Source organism: Branchiostoma lanceolatum, chromosome 4 (assembly GCF_035083965.1).
Source record: "Branchiostoma lanceolatum isolate klBraLanc5 chromosome 4, klBraLanc5.hap2, whole genome shotgun sequence".
NCBI lineage: Eukaryota > Metazoa > Chordata > Leptocardii > Amphioxiformes > Branchiostomatidae > Branchiostoma > Branchiostoma lanceolatum.
The window spans coordinates 6,152,563-6,166,633 of NC_089725.1; the positions used below are offsets into that span (position 1 = coordinate 6,152,563).

The 14,071-nt window shown below is 38.7% G+C and overlaps 1 protein-coding gene across 3 annotated transcripts in view; it reads right to left on the reverse strand.

Annotated features, from left to right (window-relative positions):
* Positions 1-490: 490 nt before the first annotated feature.
* LOC136432340 (eIF-2-alpha kinase GCN2-like) overlaps positions 491-14,071 on the reverse strand; it is a 47,363-nt gene continuing 33,782 nt past the window's right edge. For all 3 annotated transcript variants that reach the window (XM_066423533.1, XM_066423534.1, XM_066423532.1), the window contains 19 exons: positions 13,834-13,955; positions 13,335-13,384; positions 12,884-12,985; positions 11,356-11,422; positions 10,806-10,922; positions 10,263-10,328; positions 9,786-9,875; positions 9,364-9,444; positions 8,676-8,813; positions 7,944-8,054; positions 6,871-7,005; positions 5,135-5,227; positions 4,538-4,632; positions 4,311-4,363; positions 4,085-4,194; positions 3,666-3,734; positions 3,031-3,078; positions 1,856-1,974; positions 491-1,053 (listed from right to left, as the gene is read on the reverse strand). In XM_066423533.1, coding sequence (XP_066279630.1) covers positions 996-1,053; positions 1,856-1,974; positions 3,031-3,078; positions 3,666-3,734; positions 4,085-4,194; positions 4,311-4,363; positions 4,538-4,632; positions 5,135-5,227; positions 6,871-7,005; positions 7,944-8,054; positions 8,676-8,813; positions 9,364-9,444; positions 9,786-9,875; positions 10,263-10,328; positions 10,806-10,922; positions 11,356-11,422; positions 12,884-12,985; positions 13,335-13,384; positions 13,834-13,955 — 1,724 coding nt within the window. In that variant the 3' untranslated portion in view covers positions 491-995. The remainder of the gene's footprint in view (positions 1,054-1,855; positions 1,975-3,030; positions 3,079-3,665; positions 3,735-4,084; positions 4,195-4,310; positions 4,364-4,537; positions 4,633-5,134; positions 5,228-6,870; positions 7,006-7,943; positions 8,055-8,675; positions 8,814-9,363; positions 9,445-9,785; positions 9,876-10,262; positions 10,329-10,805; positions 10,923-11,355; positions 11,423-12,883; positions 12,986-13,334; positions 13,385-13,833; positions 13,956-14,071) is intronic.

Sequence of the window (14,071 nt, forward strand, 5' to 3'; positions counted from 1 at the left end):
TCTGTTGAATAATCATTGAAAAAAATTCCTCCCACCACATACGTAAATACATGAAATTAGACAAAACTGTATAATTCTTAAGATGATCATTACATAGAAATTTAACTTATTGACAAACAAGAAGATAACATGAGCAATATGAGCATTCAACAATTTCTTCTTTAGCTACAATGGCACACTTGGTTCATCATCAGTCTCTAAAGTAACATATACTGACTTAGGAGATGAATTAGGAGGTCATTTTCTCTGTGTTTCGTGCCTATTTCTTAAGCATTGATACTCTTATAGGAGAAGGAAAACTGTGTACAATCTACACACAATACTAATACTATTAGGCTTGCTCCCTGATAGCGTCGCCAAAAATACAATACTAGAAAATACAGTCATGTATTACCAATTTTGCAGAAACAGGCATAAAACACGAAGAATGAGCAACATCCTTACATCTGCTTGGAGATTTGGATAGAGGAGCCAGCCAATGGTACATTGTACATAGTGGATGGAGAGGTAGGTACTAATACTTGTGTGACAGGCATAGCAAAACTATGTCACATAAAAGCAAGGTAAAAAACCTAATGCAACATATTTTTCGTAATTTCATCATACCCTTACTGGCAGTTACGTGCTTGTGCGAGGACAGATTAATGATGTTTCAAGAAAAAAAGGAGCCGAAAGGTATGCTTGAAATGACACCTACAAATACATTAGCCCATCAAATTCAGCATCCTGAATTGTAAAATAGTTCAACATTCGGATCTATGGAACATACATGTAGTCTACCTTGAACATTTTGAGTGGGTAAAAAAAGCTAAGTAAAGAATATGTCTATAAACATAGATATGGGCATTTTCAACATATCAGAATATGATTTGCCACCTCCTGGCTTATTTAATCAAAACACAACACATACTGGCATGTTGTGGTACAAGGTTATGACAGATGAATGCAGCCTCCTATTGTTTCTGGCCCACACTAGCAGCAAGAGAACTGAATCCTCAAAACAGCAGTCTGTAGTAGTCATCTTTGTAGCTGAACAACACTGCGACAGGAACCCTGGAGACAAATACAGGATAGATTGTTCGTTAGGTACAACACAGTTGAGAACAGTAGGCACATCAACATCAATTTTTGTACAGTAAGCACAAGCTGCAAAAGACAGGACTGTAAGGTTTGATTCACTCTCACCGGGAAGGACCCTACCCTTTTTGCTATAAGTATGGTGGCTCTCCTCAAATACTTTATGACTTTACATCGCATCCAAGACGACTCCCTAATTGAAGCTATAGGTACTCATTTTCATCTGAATCAAGGAATGAAAAAGAAGGCACAAACATTGGGGGCCTGCTACGGATTTGAACCCCAAACTTTAGATTCTAAGTCAACAACCACCTTGTCAACTGTTCGCTACACATTATTATTCTGTCATTTAGACTTCTTCATGCTGTGTCCAGGTCATTACAGGTTTGCGTAGCAAAACCTCGGTTGGATTCGTAGGCATGTGTGGTGGCCGCCATCTTGATTTTGTGACGTCGCAGGGTAGCCATACCATTTCATTGGGAGGGGTGTTTTTTGGGTCACTAGCGTTCTCTCTATTTTTAACAAATCGGCACACAACTATCACACATTCAACTCAAACAAAAAATCAATACCAATTCATATTTATAACAAGGCCCCGTAATTGCTAAACTAACATAGCAAATCTGAAGTATATGTAGCACAAATACATAACTCTAGTTCACAAATTGTTTTGGTTAGATCACATTTAGCCATTAGCAAGTTAGTTGAAAAGCTTGATTCACAAAAGGTTGTTTGAATCTACACATACATGTATGACATACAAACGTAGGTTACTCACTCATCATCTATCTTGAGTTCTCGGATGGTTTCGCAGATACGAGACAGGTACTTCTTCTGCTTCGGCTGTTTGGACATCAGAGTGTGCATGCTCTCTTCAAACACATCCTCATCGTCAAACTGGGAAGGGGGGAAGGCACAAGATCATTTTTAGATACTGGTAGGTCAAACGTGGTGGAACCAAATGAATGATAAAACAGCATGATAGGATGACTTATCCAGTACGGTCAAAACTGCCAAAGAAGACAACTCAGAGGACTGATAAAATCTGATCTGTGTGGTCACTCTACACAGGATTCAAAATGCTTGTGTCAATGGGAAAAACTATCTATAAAGGCCACAGCAAGTACATTTTATGGATGACATCCTCTGCAGATTCCAAATTTAGTGCCCGCGGGCGGAAAAAAAACAAGACTGGCAAAAAAAACGAGATATCCACATTTTCAAACTTGAATACCATAAAGCATGTACAGTACAGCTCGCATCAGAATTAACGGGTGTATGTTTTTGATTTCTGAATCAGGCGAAAATCAATGCGCACACTGATGTCATCCATAATATTTAGTAGTACTTGCTGTGGCCTAAGGGACCATCAACAAGTAGTCACATTGGCCAGCTAGTCCTTATGTAGAAATGATCACAATGTCATGGACAAGTTTGACTGTACTGTTATTTTCAATGCACACTTCTTCATGAGAGCATAATCAGTGTTACATGCAGTCGTTACCATTGAAAATTCTGCAAATCATTGATTATCTAGTTACACAACTAGATCTTTACATGGAACAAGTGACCTGGCACAAAGTTTGTAATTGTGGCTGATCACATGGGTGATGAACACTGACATTGAATGTTGGATCTTGCGTCCTTGAAATTGTGACACAGGAATTGTTTTATCATCTGTTACTGTAGAAGATAAAAGGAACTTCAAGACAAGATACTGTAAATGCATTTAAGTTTGTGTGGTTTTTATTTCGCGGTAGGGATAAAAATGGAGTGATCACGGTGGTTCTAATTTCGTGTTTGAAACAATAGTAGCGCTGCAGCCATAGGTTGGCAAAAAGTTTTGCGGTGGTTTTTAAGTTCGTGCCGAAAAGTTCACCGGGAAAACCCTGAACATAAAACCACCGTGAACATTTCTGCATTTACAGTAATAAGAGATAAGTAAAGTTATACCTCAAGTGTTGCAGCAATGGTCTTCACAAGCTGGGACTGTAACTCCACCTGCAAGGGGGGTTATAGTCGCATTAAACTCAAATCTATCTTTATGAAGAACATGATTAACTTAAGCCCTTGTCACATATAGCCGGGCGACCATGGCCTCCCAACCTTCTCCAGACCATACGCCAAAAAGCAATCACTCAAACAACTGGATATGATTTTGGAGTTTGAGTGATTGCTTTTTGGCGTATCTTATTACCTGGATGTCTAATCTTCATCGACGTTCTCCAGACCATGGTTGGAAGTTAGTCGTAAGCAAAGGTATCAGTGGTTGGGAGTTGGTCAGCAAGGCTACGAGTCTTAAAAGTTGCCTGCGCCAGCCGATTATGAATTTTTAAAACTCAAGGTCAAGAAAGTCATATTCTACTTGGATGCAAGTAGATAGAGTAGTAAACGGGAGCTAGAAAATTATGGATTCCAGGCTACTCCCAACCCAGCACCAACCTTAGTTAGGGAGAGGTCGGGAGCAAAGTCATGGGTAGGGCCTGAATGTGTGATGGTGGCTTTAGGAATGTTACATATTCAATAGCGATATAAAATTATAATGCACAATGGTCTTATTCTTTGTTTTAGTAAGAAAACATACTTACAGCAACAACCTCCACTACAGTCTTAGGTGCGATGGTGCCCTGAAGCACTGGCTGCAGTCGAGACATTATCTGAGAAAAGAGAATAACGTTGCTTACTCTAAACAAAAACATCTGATATGTCATAGGAAAGTTTTCTGACATAAAGTTATTTTGTACCATACATCCTGACCATGTCAAGGCCAAAGCTATTGGCAATGCAAAGTCCCATAAAATGAAAGATGTTGCAAGTTCAGAAGAAAATCCTATAGCCCAGCCCTAATCGGTCAAAACATAAAAATGTAAAATGAAAGCACAAAAATGCAAATATTCTACAGACATACAGCCACTGTCTCATTGGTTGAACCACTAATTGCCATGCTACCATTGGTTAAACTGCTAATTGTGATGGACAGACAGGATCAGCCTATTCCTACATGTACCTGAGCCTCAAATCTTCTTCTACTGTTGGACGACAGCTTGTCCAGTGGAATAAACGTTACATTGATGGGTGGTCCGCTCTTCAACTTGTTTGAGTTGGGTTCATCAGCACCTATAAAAACATACAATGTTGTGAAATCTGTAGAACAGGATTTATTTTGTACAGCTAGCTAAATGAGAAGTCACAAGAATGGCGAGATAAACTTAAGACAAAACACAGGACTGTACCTGACTGGCTGCTACTCTTGCCTGTGTTGCTCTGCCCAGCATCCGACGACTCTCTGCAATAATAGAAATGAGGAAGTCAATGAATGTTAGATATCCAGGGACAACATGGAAAATAAATCAAGCAACTAGATATTTTGTCCCTTGAGTTTAATACTACATAACAAGACAAGAATTTTAACCAAGAGAGAAAATATTTATAATTGGCAAATAAGGGCAAGGTAACCGACTGTTTTCCTGCCAGGAGTTTCTGCTGCAGACATTCCACCAGGTCAGACACGGACACCTTCTTCTCCACGACCTTGTCTTTGTCAAACGATCTCACCTGAAAAAAGTGACAAACGGTCAACGCATTGTTCACAATATCTACACATGCTGTAAAAACCTTACTGTTAACAACAAAATCATTCACACCTATTATCAAATTGATACCTTTATGGTGCTGTTCTCATTCAATTGTCAGTTTTTAAGAAAGAACATAATGACGTGGTTTCATCTCATTTGGATAACATTGCCTGTGCATCTGAAGTAGAAAGGGTATGTCGATTGAATAACTTGCATTGGATAGCTTTACACATAACTAAATTTAATGAAAAGGTATGAGTCATTAATAATTTTGTTAACTGTACATGAAAAGTCAGATTGGAGTCTAGGTACACCACTTTTTAACCTTATCATCTCACATACTATAATCTGTATTTAGCAAATCTAACAAATAGAGCATTGATTACTTGTTCTCAACTTTACAAGCAGGTAAAGTATAATAAAGCTGAGCTCAGTACTGGTGAAAGACACTGCTGAGACAGGCATTGTTAAGACAGACTTACCCTGACCATGTCACTTTCATGGTCCTTGATGTTAAGGATGACCATGTGCAGGATTCCTGCCTGTTTACAGTGGTCTTGGATTTCTTCTGGAGACTGAACATATTAGGAAGAAATACATTTAAGATGGGAAGAAACAAATTATTGAAGACTTGATGATTAATTCAATCACATTATATTTCTTCCTCAGGTAAGAATTTGTAACAAATACTTTTTTGTGTCTTACATACAGTGTCATATCAACGTTTATAACAAATTGACATTAAATACACATTACATTTTGATATCCACAAGTAGCGTTACAGTTACTGTAATTCTTGATTTACTAACTGTAACTTAATTTTAGCTGATTTAACGGTCACTAGTCACCAGCTAAATTTTCATCATCGCTAATATTTGATAACTAATATTTGAGACAATAATGTTTGTTCCCACCGTTAGAATTAAGTGCCGTGACCTACTCTATTTCCCCCCAACCACTACATTTTCCTACCGCTATATTAAAGTGATTTACAGTATACATTCCATTAAAACCACAGTGAGTGCAGAATGTTACATGTAGAATACTACATGTACTACAGATGGAGCTGATTCTATATCACAGGATTAACATGTTTATGGCACACCAGATTACTGTGAGTCTCTCAATCACCCCAGTTAAATCTAGCTAGCTTAAGGGGGATCAAGTTTATCCACAGGCTTAGTGACAGTTGACAGTTTAAGTCTGACCTAGTAGGGGCATCTTCTCTGGATAACTTTAAAGAACGCTTGCAGCTAGATGTGTAAAAGGTAGGTGTGAGAGAGGTCGTTTGGTGCAATGTAACCAACTGCTACCATGCTGAGTACTTGCAAAGCTGGTGTGTTACACTGAAGGTCGGTTATACCAGATAAAGAGCACCCCCATCAAACTCCCTTCAGACCGTCGCCAAAAATTCGAGCCGTACCCGCTTGAAATTTGGGCTGTACCCGTAAATTCGGGCTGTACCCACTTGAAATTCGGGCCGTACCCTTAAATTCGGGCCGTACCCGCTTAAAATTTGGGCCGTACCCTTAAATTCAAGCCGTACCTGCTTGAAATTTGGGCCGTACCCGCTACAAGTCTGGGCCGTACCCTGTACTTTTGGGCCATACCCAATGGCGGACATCGCTCGGCCACAGTGCGTGTAGTCGTGTGAAAGTCGCATCTAGATACCCTGTACCGCAACAATATAAAATCCCACGTATTCTATGCTCTAGCAAACATTCCTGACCACCTCTCTGCCAAGTGGCGTTGTACAAATCATGCGCAATCTTCTTCAGACTGTTCTCATGATTGGGCACGATTTGTACAATGCCACTCTGCAGAGAGGTGGTCAGGACTGTTTGCTAGAGCATAGGCTATGTGGGATTGTATATCGTACATTGATGTACTACAGAAGGACACAGGCCTACCCCCTGAGTCACTGGCGAGGGGAATGGGAGACAGACGTTTCTGGGCTGGCAGAGTGGTTCAAGTGGCGGAGGAAGACTGGCACTCGACATAAGTCAAGTAAGTCAAGTATCTAGATGCATCTTTCACACGACTACACGCACTGTGGCCGAGCGATGTCCGCCATTGGGTACGGCCCAAAAGTACAGGGTACGGCCCGATTTACTGGGTACGACCCGAAGGGAGTTTGATGGGGGTGTAGAGATACACTAAGCTGGTGTGTTACACTGAAGGACGGTTATACCGGCTATACAGACATACAGATACAGACCTGCATGGAGTCGTAGAGGATCTCTGCCCTGAGGCCGGCTGCCCACAGGTCTCTCACCACCCGCATCCTCTCCTTCAGCAGGGTACTCCTGCCGATCGTACATACCAGGATGTCACAGGTGCTGGGCACCTGGCACTGGGGAGGGGGGCAAAGATGAATGAGACTTGAGTGTGCAACTCGGAATGGTGCATGTCAGGTTATTGTGAAAATCTTAGTGTTAGGATTTTCTTTAAAATCGACTTGATTATACCTTAGAGTGTTCTCTTTCTGACAATATCAGTCATTTTTAGGACTAAACTACAGGCAATGTGTTGATTTCCATGTGAAAATGCCCAATTTGCGCATCATTTTTTATGGGAAAATACTTGTATAAAAATTAATGTAGCTAGAGGAAAATCCTTCATTCCCATACACAGTATTTCCTGGAGGAGATGGTCGCTAGACTTGAGGGGGTGCCCCCTAAAAGATATCCAGTTATAAAAAAAATGTTTATTGCAAGTTCATGCCCAGGGGCTAATTGCAAGTAACATGAAAAGGACAGACAAATGATTGTAGGACTGTATAGCATATGTCTAGTATAAATGCTGACTCAACGTTCTAACTTGTTGGGTTTGACTCCTTTTTCTTAGACAGTAGAAGACAAAGGATTCCACTTCTTCTGTATAATGTGTGGGTTCTGTGATGCTAAGAGGAGAGTAGCTTTTTGTTTTGTCTTGACAAGCTGGGAAGTTGGAAACGGAATTTGGTGGCTTCTTTAAAGAGCTCCTAAGACATAAAGAACGTCAAGTTCAATCAAGAAGGCTAGGATCACATAATCTACTAAAACGGTAATGTTCAAAAAAACTAACTAATGCAATCAAGTGTTGAATACAATTTGAGACTGGGGTGGTTGGGGGGCAAAATTGAATGAAATTGGCTCAACTGTCTAAAAAATATTCACTAAGCATATATATGAGAAAGGGGTGAAGAAAGGGGTTATTCAAGAAGGCTAGGATCACAATTACATGTAATCTATCAAACACAGTAATGTTCAAGGAACACATCTAGAATGCAATAAAGTGTTGAATACATACACTTTCCGTGTGATCTGAGACTCCTGACACCACCTTTTCAAAGGCAATGCTGACACCCACTGCAGCTGGGCCAGGCACACTGGTCATGGAAGGCCGCTTGAACTGTGAGATCTAAACACAAATAAAATGTTTAGAATACAAACACAGTAAAATGTTTAGAATACCTTTATGTGCCAAAAATGCATTTTGTTTTGGATATACGGTAAACTGCCTTTAGGCATAACACACCAGTTTTTTACAGTTAAGTATAAGCTGTATACGACCAGACTGTAAGGTTTGATCCACTCACACCACTTTTTTCAAGTGTATGATCTAAAACATGTTCAACTCTTTAAACACAGGGCCTCTGGCTTTCCGTCCCATCTGAGAGAACGTCCCTAACCTAAGCTATAGATACTCATTTTCAACTAAGTCAAGTGAAGAAATAGGTGTTAAGTGCCTTTCCCTAGGGTCCAACATTGGGGCCTGCTAGGTATTGGAAGATAGAACCTTCAGATTCTAAGTCAACAACCCCAACCACAAGACTTGTAGACCTTGCCACAGTGTCCTGTTAACGAAATTAAAATTATAGTCACTGTGTTAAAACAAATTTCGGCTCTTGGTCGCAAATGTAGCAAATGTGCAGGTATTGGCACATTGGCACACCAAATCCATGTGTGTTTTTTGCACACTTTTGACAATATCAGACCTTACAGTTAAAACAACGTAGGATAACAGCAACCAGTTTCGTACCAGTTTGTCGTATCGGCCCCCTGCAGCTAATACGTCCATCCCGACCCTCTTCTTTGTCTTGGACGTCTCCGCCATGAACTGGAACACCAGTCCGCAGAAGTGGTGCACGTTGTACACAAGGCCAAGGGATACTATCATCTGTGGGACCATATAATCAACTGTCAGGTATTGCAGGGTTGTATCATACTAGGATTCGTAATCATAACAGTACCACTAATTATATATAACTATAACACTGGAAATACAAAATTAATATGCAAACACATATATATGATATACATGACTTGTATAATAGAGCATAAACTGAAAAATACTAACTGCAGATTCTGATATGCCATCCATCATCCAATCATACATGTATACTTATGGGTATTTAGATGCATAAAGGTGCAAGTTTTCACCAGCCTACATGTACATTCTAGAAATTACAGTGACTTGTACATGTATACTGTAAATCTTGCAATTGTTTCCAGCAGTTCTATTTTTGTTTGTTTTTCTTCTAAATTAATAGCGGCATCATCTTAATTAGGCTGAATTTTCTACATGCCGAATAATTACCTTTAAAATAAATGTTGTATGTCCTGGTAATTAAACATAAAACAAAAAACCAGTCCTTATAAAGCAGAGCTAAAAGCCGAGGGAGTGTATTGGCCACAGGTTTGCTTCAGAGTAGGAATATGATGTATACCTGTTGCTTGACCTCCAGTGTTTCAGCATGTGAAATGATAGTCTGTAGCTCATGAAGACCTTGTTTAGCCAAGGCACCAACCTGTTTACAACATGATGTGTAAGTGTTACTGACATTGTTTCTGGACAGTTATTAATGATCCCAGTACAGTTGTCTTTAATCCATCTTGAATTGACCTATCTTAACATTCCGGTACAAACTTTAAAAGTGTTAAGCATTTTCAATACTGAACACAAAATCTTTTTATTGTATATACTTGACACGTATGTGAATGAGAGGAAAAAAAAAAAAAAAAAAAATTATAATAATAATAATGATAATAATGAATGATAAAACAATACAACAATACAACAACAACAACGACAATAATAATGATAATAATATCAACTGATGCAGAAGTTTCAATGTACAATGGATCTCACCTGCCCCTTGTTCTTTGTGAGAGATTTGAGAAGACTGGATATCTTATTAACAGGTCCCTCCTGTTCCACATATCTGAACAAACACTCTACCTGTGGTGCAGAAGTAACAAGAAAATAAGAGAAAGTATCTAAAATGATTTTCAATCTCATTGCATGAAGGCATAAAACAGTGTCAGCTAAGGTTACACACAGCACCTGAGCTCAACAAGGTGGCATACTACAATGTAGATCTTGCAATACCCATAAAAGTTGACAGGAGGCACACTTGACTTTGAAATTCATAGCTTCACGAGAGGAAACAAAGTACATGATACATGTATACATTGTAGTATATGACATGCAACAGCAGATGCATGACACTTCCTAGGAATGCCATGCAGAGGTATTAATAAAATAATGTGCTAAATGTAAATCTATAACTAGTATAAGACTAGTACAGTAGAAAAATATAATTGTGTATTTTCTGTTGATACTTACAGTTTGGTCAGATAGAGACAGACTGCAAAGTCTGGTTTGCACTTGAAGCTTTCTCAACTTCTCCACCTAGTTTGGTACAGAATGATAAATATGAACAGAATTATTAGGAGATACAAACTTTAAGTAAGAAAGAGAACATAGTCCTTACAGTTCCTTATACAACATACAAGTTCTTAGTAAACAGTGTTCAACTTGATGATGTTCAGTAATAACAAAGACAGACCTATAGAGGCTAGGACAAGACTTGAAATCGCTTCAACTTTCCATGGTACTTACTGCTTAAATTTCAATTACATTAAATTCAATCTTTAAATTTAAACAGACAAGAGAAGAAAACTGACTGCAATGAACACAGCAGTATGGGTTTAAAGAGAGGTACAGTCATTGAAAATCATGACAATTTCACATGCATAATATAAACCACTGTGAAAATTTTTGTTATCATCAATTATACCTACAGACACTAACAAGACACAAATATAAAAAGATCTGGAAAGTAAATCCCCAGGACCTTAAAGTGATTTACAGTAACTCCAAGCTCACCTTAGCTTCCCTGAGAATGGAGTAGACCTCCATGTGCACGTCCTCTGGGACGCCGCAGTGTGTAAGGATGGCGGTCAGCAGGGACGTGTGGTTCAGTCGGATCACATAATTCCTTTCCTGCGGATATATCATAGCAGTGTCAAGTTGTAATTCACAACATATGAATGGCGTTGTTGTGATGTGAGAACTCACTGAAAATCGTGGCCGGAGTTTTTGTAGACTTGCGAAACTAAGGGGATCATCGTAGGGCACGATTTTGCATGGTCTTAAAATCCTTAAAGTATGAAGTTATCAGTAATACGTAAATTCCCTAAACAATGTTAATAAATGTAACTACCATAAACTTTAAGATTTCAGCATTTTTTTATTTCCATTTTTGGCCCTAATTTTGCTTTGGTTGCCTTTAAGAGGAACAGAAAACTGAGAAGGGTGTAGAAAACTGGTTGCCAGATCTTCTTTTCCAACAGTCAAATAGTTTGAATAAGGGATAGATGAGATGAGACAGAAGGACGTCTATGGCCAGGTGAAGACACCAATAAAAGAACCTTACCTGGAGTGGCGGGAATTCGTTGATGACCTCACTGACAACATGGAGGACTTCTGCATCTGGTATCTGGCTATAGTTTGTGGACAACAGCAACCAACCATCAGAAACAAACAATAACAAGAGTTTCACGACCTCATATCTCCATGAACAATTCTATTCATGCAAATGACTTGCACATTTGCATAATATATGCTTGGTTATAAACACCTTTATCTAACCTACACATGTTGCAATATTGACTCCTATAATTTTCCAATTAGATTCATAGTGGTGTTTTTGCATTAATTATGCAAATAAGGAATTCATTTGTATAATTGGTATCTGTTGATGCTCCACTTTCCATAAACTACATTATGGTAACATGTATTTGAGCCTGATAATGGAAAACACTGCAAATATGGATTTCCCTCATTAGCTATGCAAATTAAGTCACAATTAGCATAATTTGCACTGCATTATGTATATCTCTGTCTAAGCTACCTGCATACTATGTATCATATTGACAGTCCTATAATTTTCCAATTAGATGAGATATGGTTTTTTGCATTAATTATGCAAATAAGGAATATATTTGCATAATTGGTATCTGTTGATGATCCACTTTCCATAAACTACATACGTTACATGTATTTGAGTCTGATAATGGAAAACACTGCAAATATAGATTTTCCTCATTAGCTATGCAAATTAAGTCCTAATTAACATAATTTGAACTTCATTGTGTACATCTATGTCTAAGCTACCTGTATACTAAATATTATGGAAATCCATCATTCCTTTGTTCCGTGAGTTATTCGCCTTAGAAGATTTTCACGATAACGCCCCTGCAGTTCCAGAACAAGCTGCTAGGGGGCCAAAACCCACACCACGTCTTCATTACACCACAAGCTATCTGCCGCCAAAAAATCAAGACCACAGCACGTCCAGGTCAAAAGATACAAAAATTGAAGTTCTGCTGCAGTACCAAGGTCACATACCAGGGGGCCCAAAATCGACCTTTAACTTCGGCTTCACAACACCTGCCCACATACCAAATATCATCGTAATCCATCAAGAGGTTCTTGAGTTATGCTGGCTACGTACGTATACAGTAGTGCGGAAACACAAACAGACAAACACACACACAGACACACCCAAAACAATCATGGAGATAATAACCATTTTTCACCAAAAGAGCTTCATATGTACTAGGTATTCTTCCAAATTAGCCAGGCGCCATAAAAAACATTGTTCTTGTCTTTTAACGAGTACTGTAAAACTTGAAATGTTTGCAGTGGTTTTATTTTTGTGCGCTGCCTCCCCCGCTGAAAAATTATGACTTCACAAATGTGTCTTTATTTGTGTTGTGTATTATTTCGACCAAGAAAATAAAGCAACCTCTTTTCCACTTTTACTGCAAAATCAGATCCCCACAAAAATAAATCAATTTTAATTACAGAAGTGATAAAAATGATTGACATGACAGTATTACTAGGTGTATCATGATGAGGAAAGTGTCGAAAATCACTCAGATAAGAGCAAAACAGCCAACCTGTTTGCTGAAGGAGTCACGATGTCAAAAGCAAATTCCCACAGTTCCTTGGGATGGCTGCCCAGAAGTTTCTTCCCTCTGTAGACTCTTCCTAAAGAATATCTGTCAGTGAGATAAAACGAGAAACATCATTCAAAAACCGTGAATAATTTCATCAGCTTGGTGAATTTACCTTTGGGACTGCATTGTTAGCAGTAACACCTAGCTTCATCAGTACACTGTGAACCAGTCAGTATTGCCCTGATGAAGATGACAGACAGTCATTGAAACATCGGCTCTTGTAAATACTTGGTTGTGAATAAAAGAATTACTGTATGCTATTCAATCATCCAATAAGATTTCAGGTGCGCTTCTTAAGACTCTAAAATTTTAGAACGTAACAGCATCAGATCACATTCTGTTTTATGAAAAAAAAAGAATTTAAAGAATAATTATTGAACATTCTTCTCACCTTTTCAAACTTGTGACATTGTTTCTTGCTAGAAATCTTGCAAATGGTACCTAAAAAGGCAAAATAAGAAATATGACAAGCAGTCCAAACAGCGGTACATGTGATCTATGACATAGAATCATGTGGATTAATGATTGGAGCACTTTAATTTCTAATCTATGTTATCCAGAAAGTAGTAAAATGGAGATGCTGAATTGTTGGCAGCATACTGTAATTGCATTTAAGTTCGCATGGTTTTTATTTTGCGCTAAGGCGAAAATGTAGTGTTCGCGGAGGTTTTAAGTTTGCAGCAGCGCTAAAGTCACATACTGCTACAGTATTGGACAAAAATGTTTGAGGTAGTTTTAAGTTCGTGATAAAGTGGTCGCCGCGAAAACCGCGAACTTAAAACCACCGCAAACATTTCTTTACAGCAGTACAGATCTAGAGTAAGGATACCATATCTAAGAATCTAAAAAACCTTTTCTGAAAGTGTATACTATAAAGTGTGCATTCATACCCTTAGGTCAAAGGGCAGTCCCAGCAGACACCCCCCAGGATCCATCATGTTGGCACACATGTCACTCTGCTCGTACAGCTTACTCTTGGGCATCAGCAGGGCAGTGTGCACCTTTGTAGCTCCTGTCAAATCATTGTAGGTTTCATATTCAATGTTACACCTGGCCAATGCTATAACATTTAGTGATAATGCTAAATAAATAAACACATTATAAAGCACCCAAGGGATAAAATGTTAA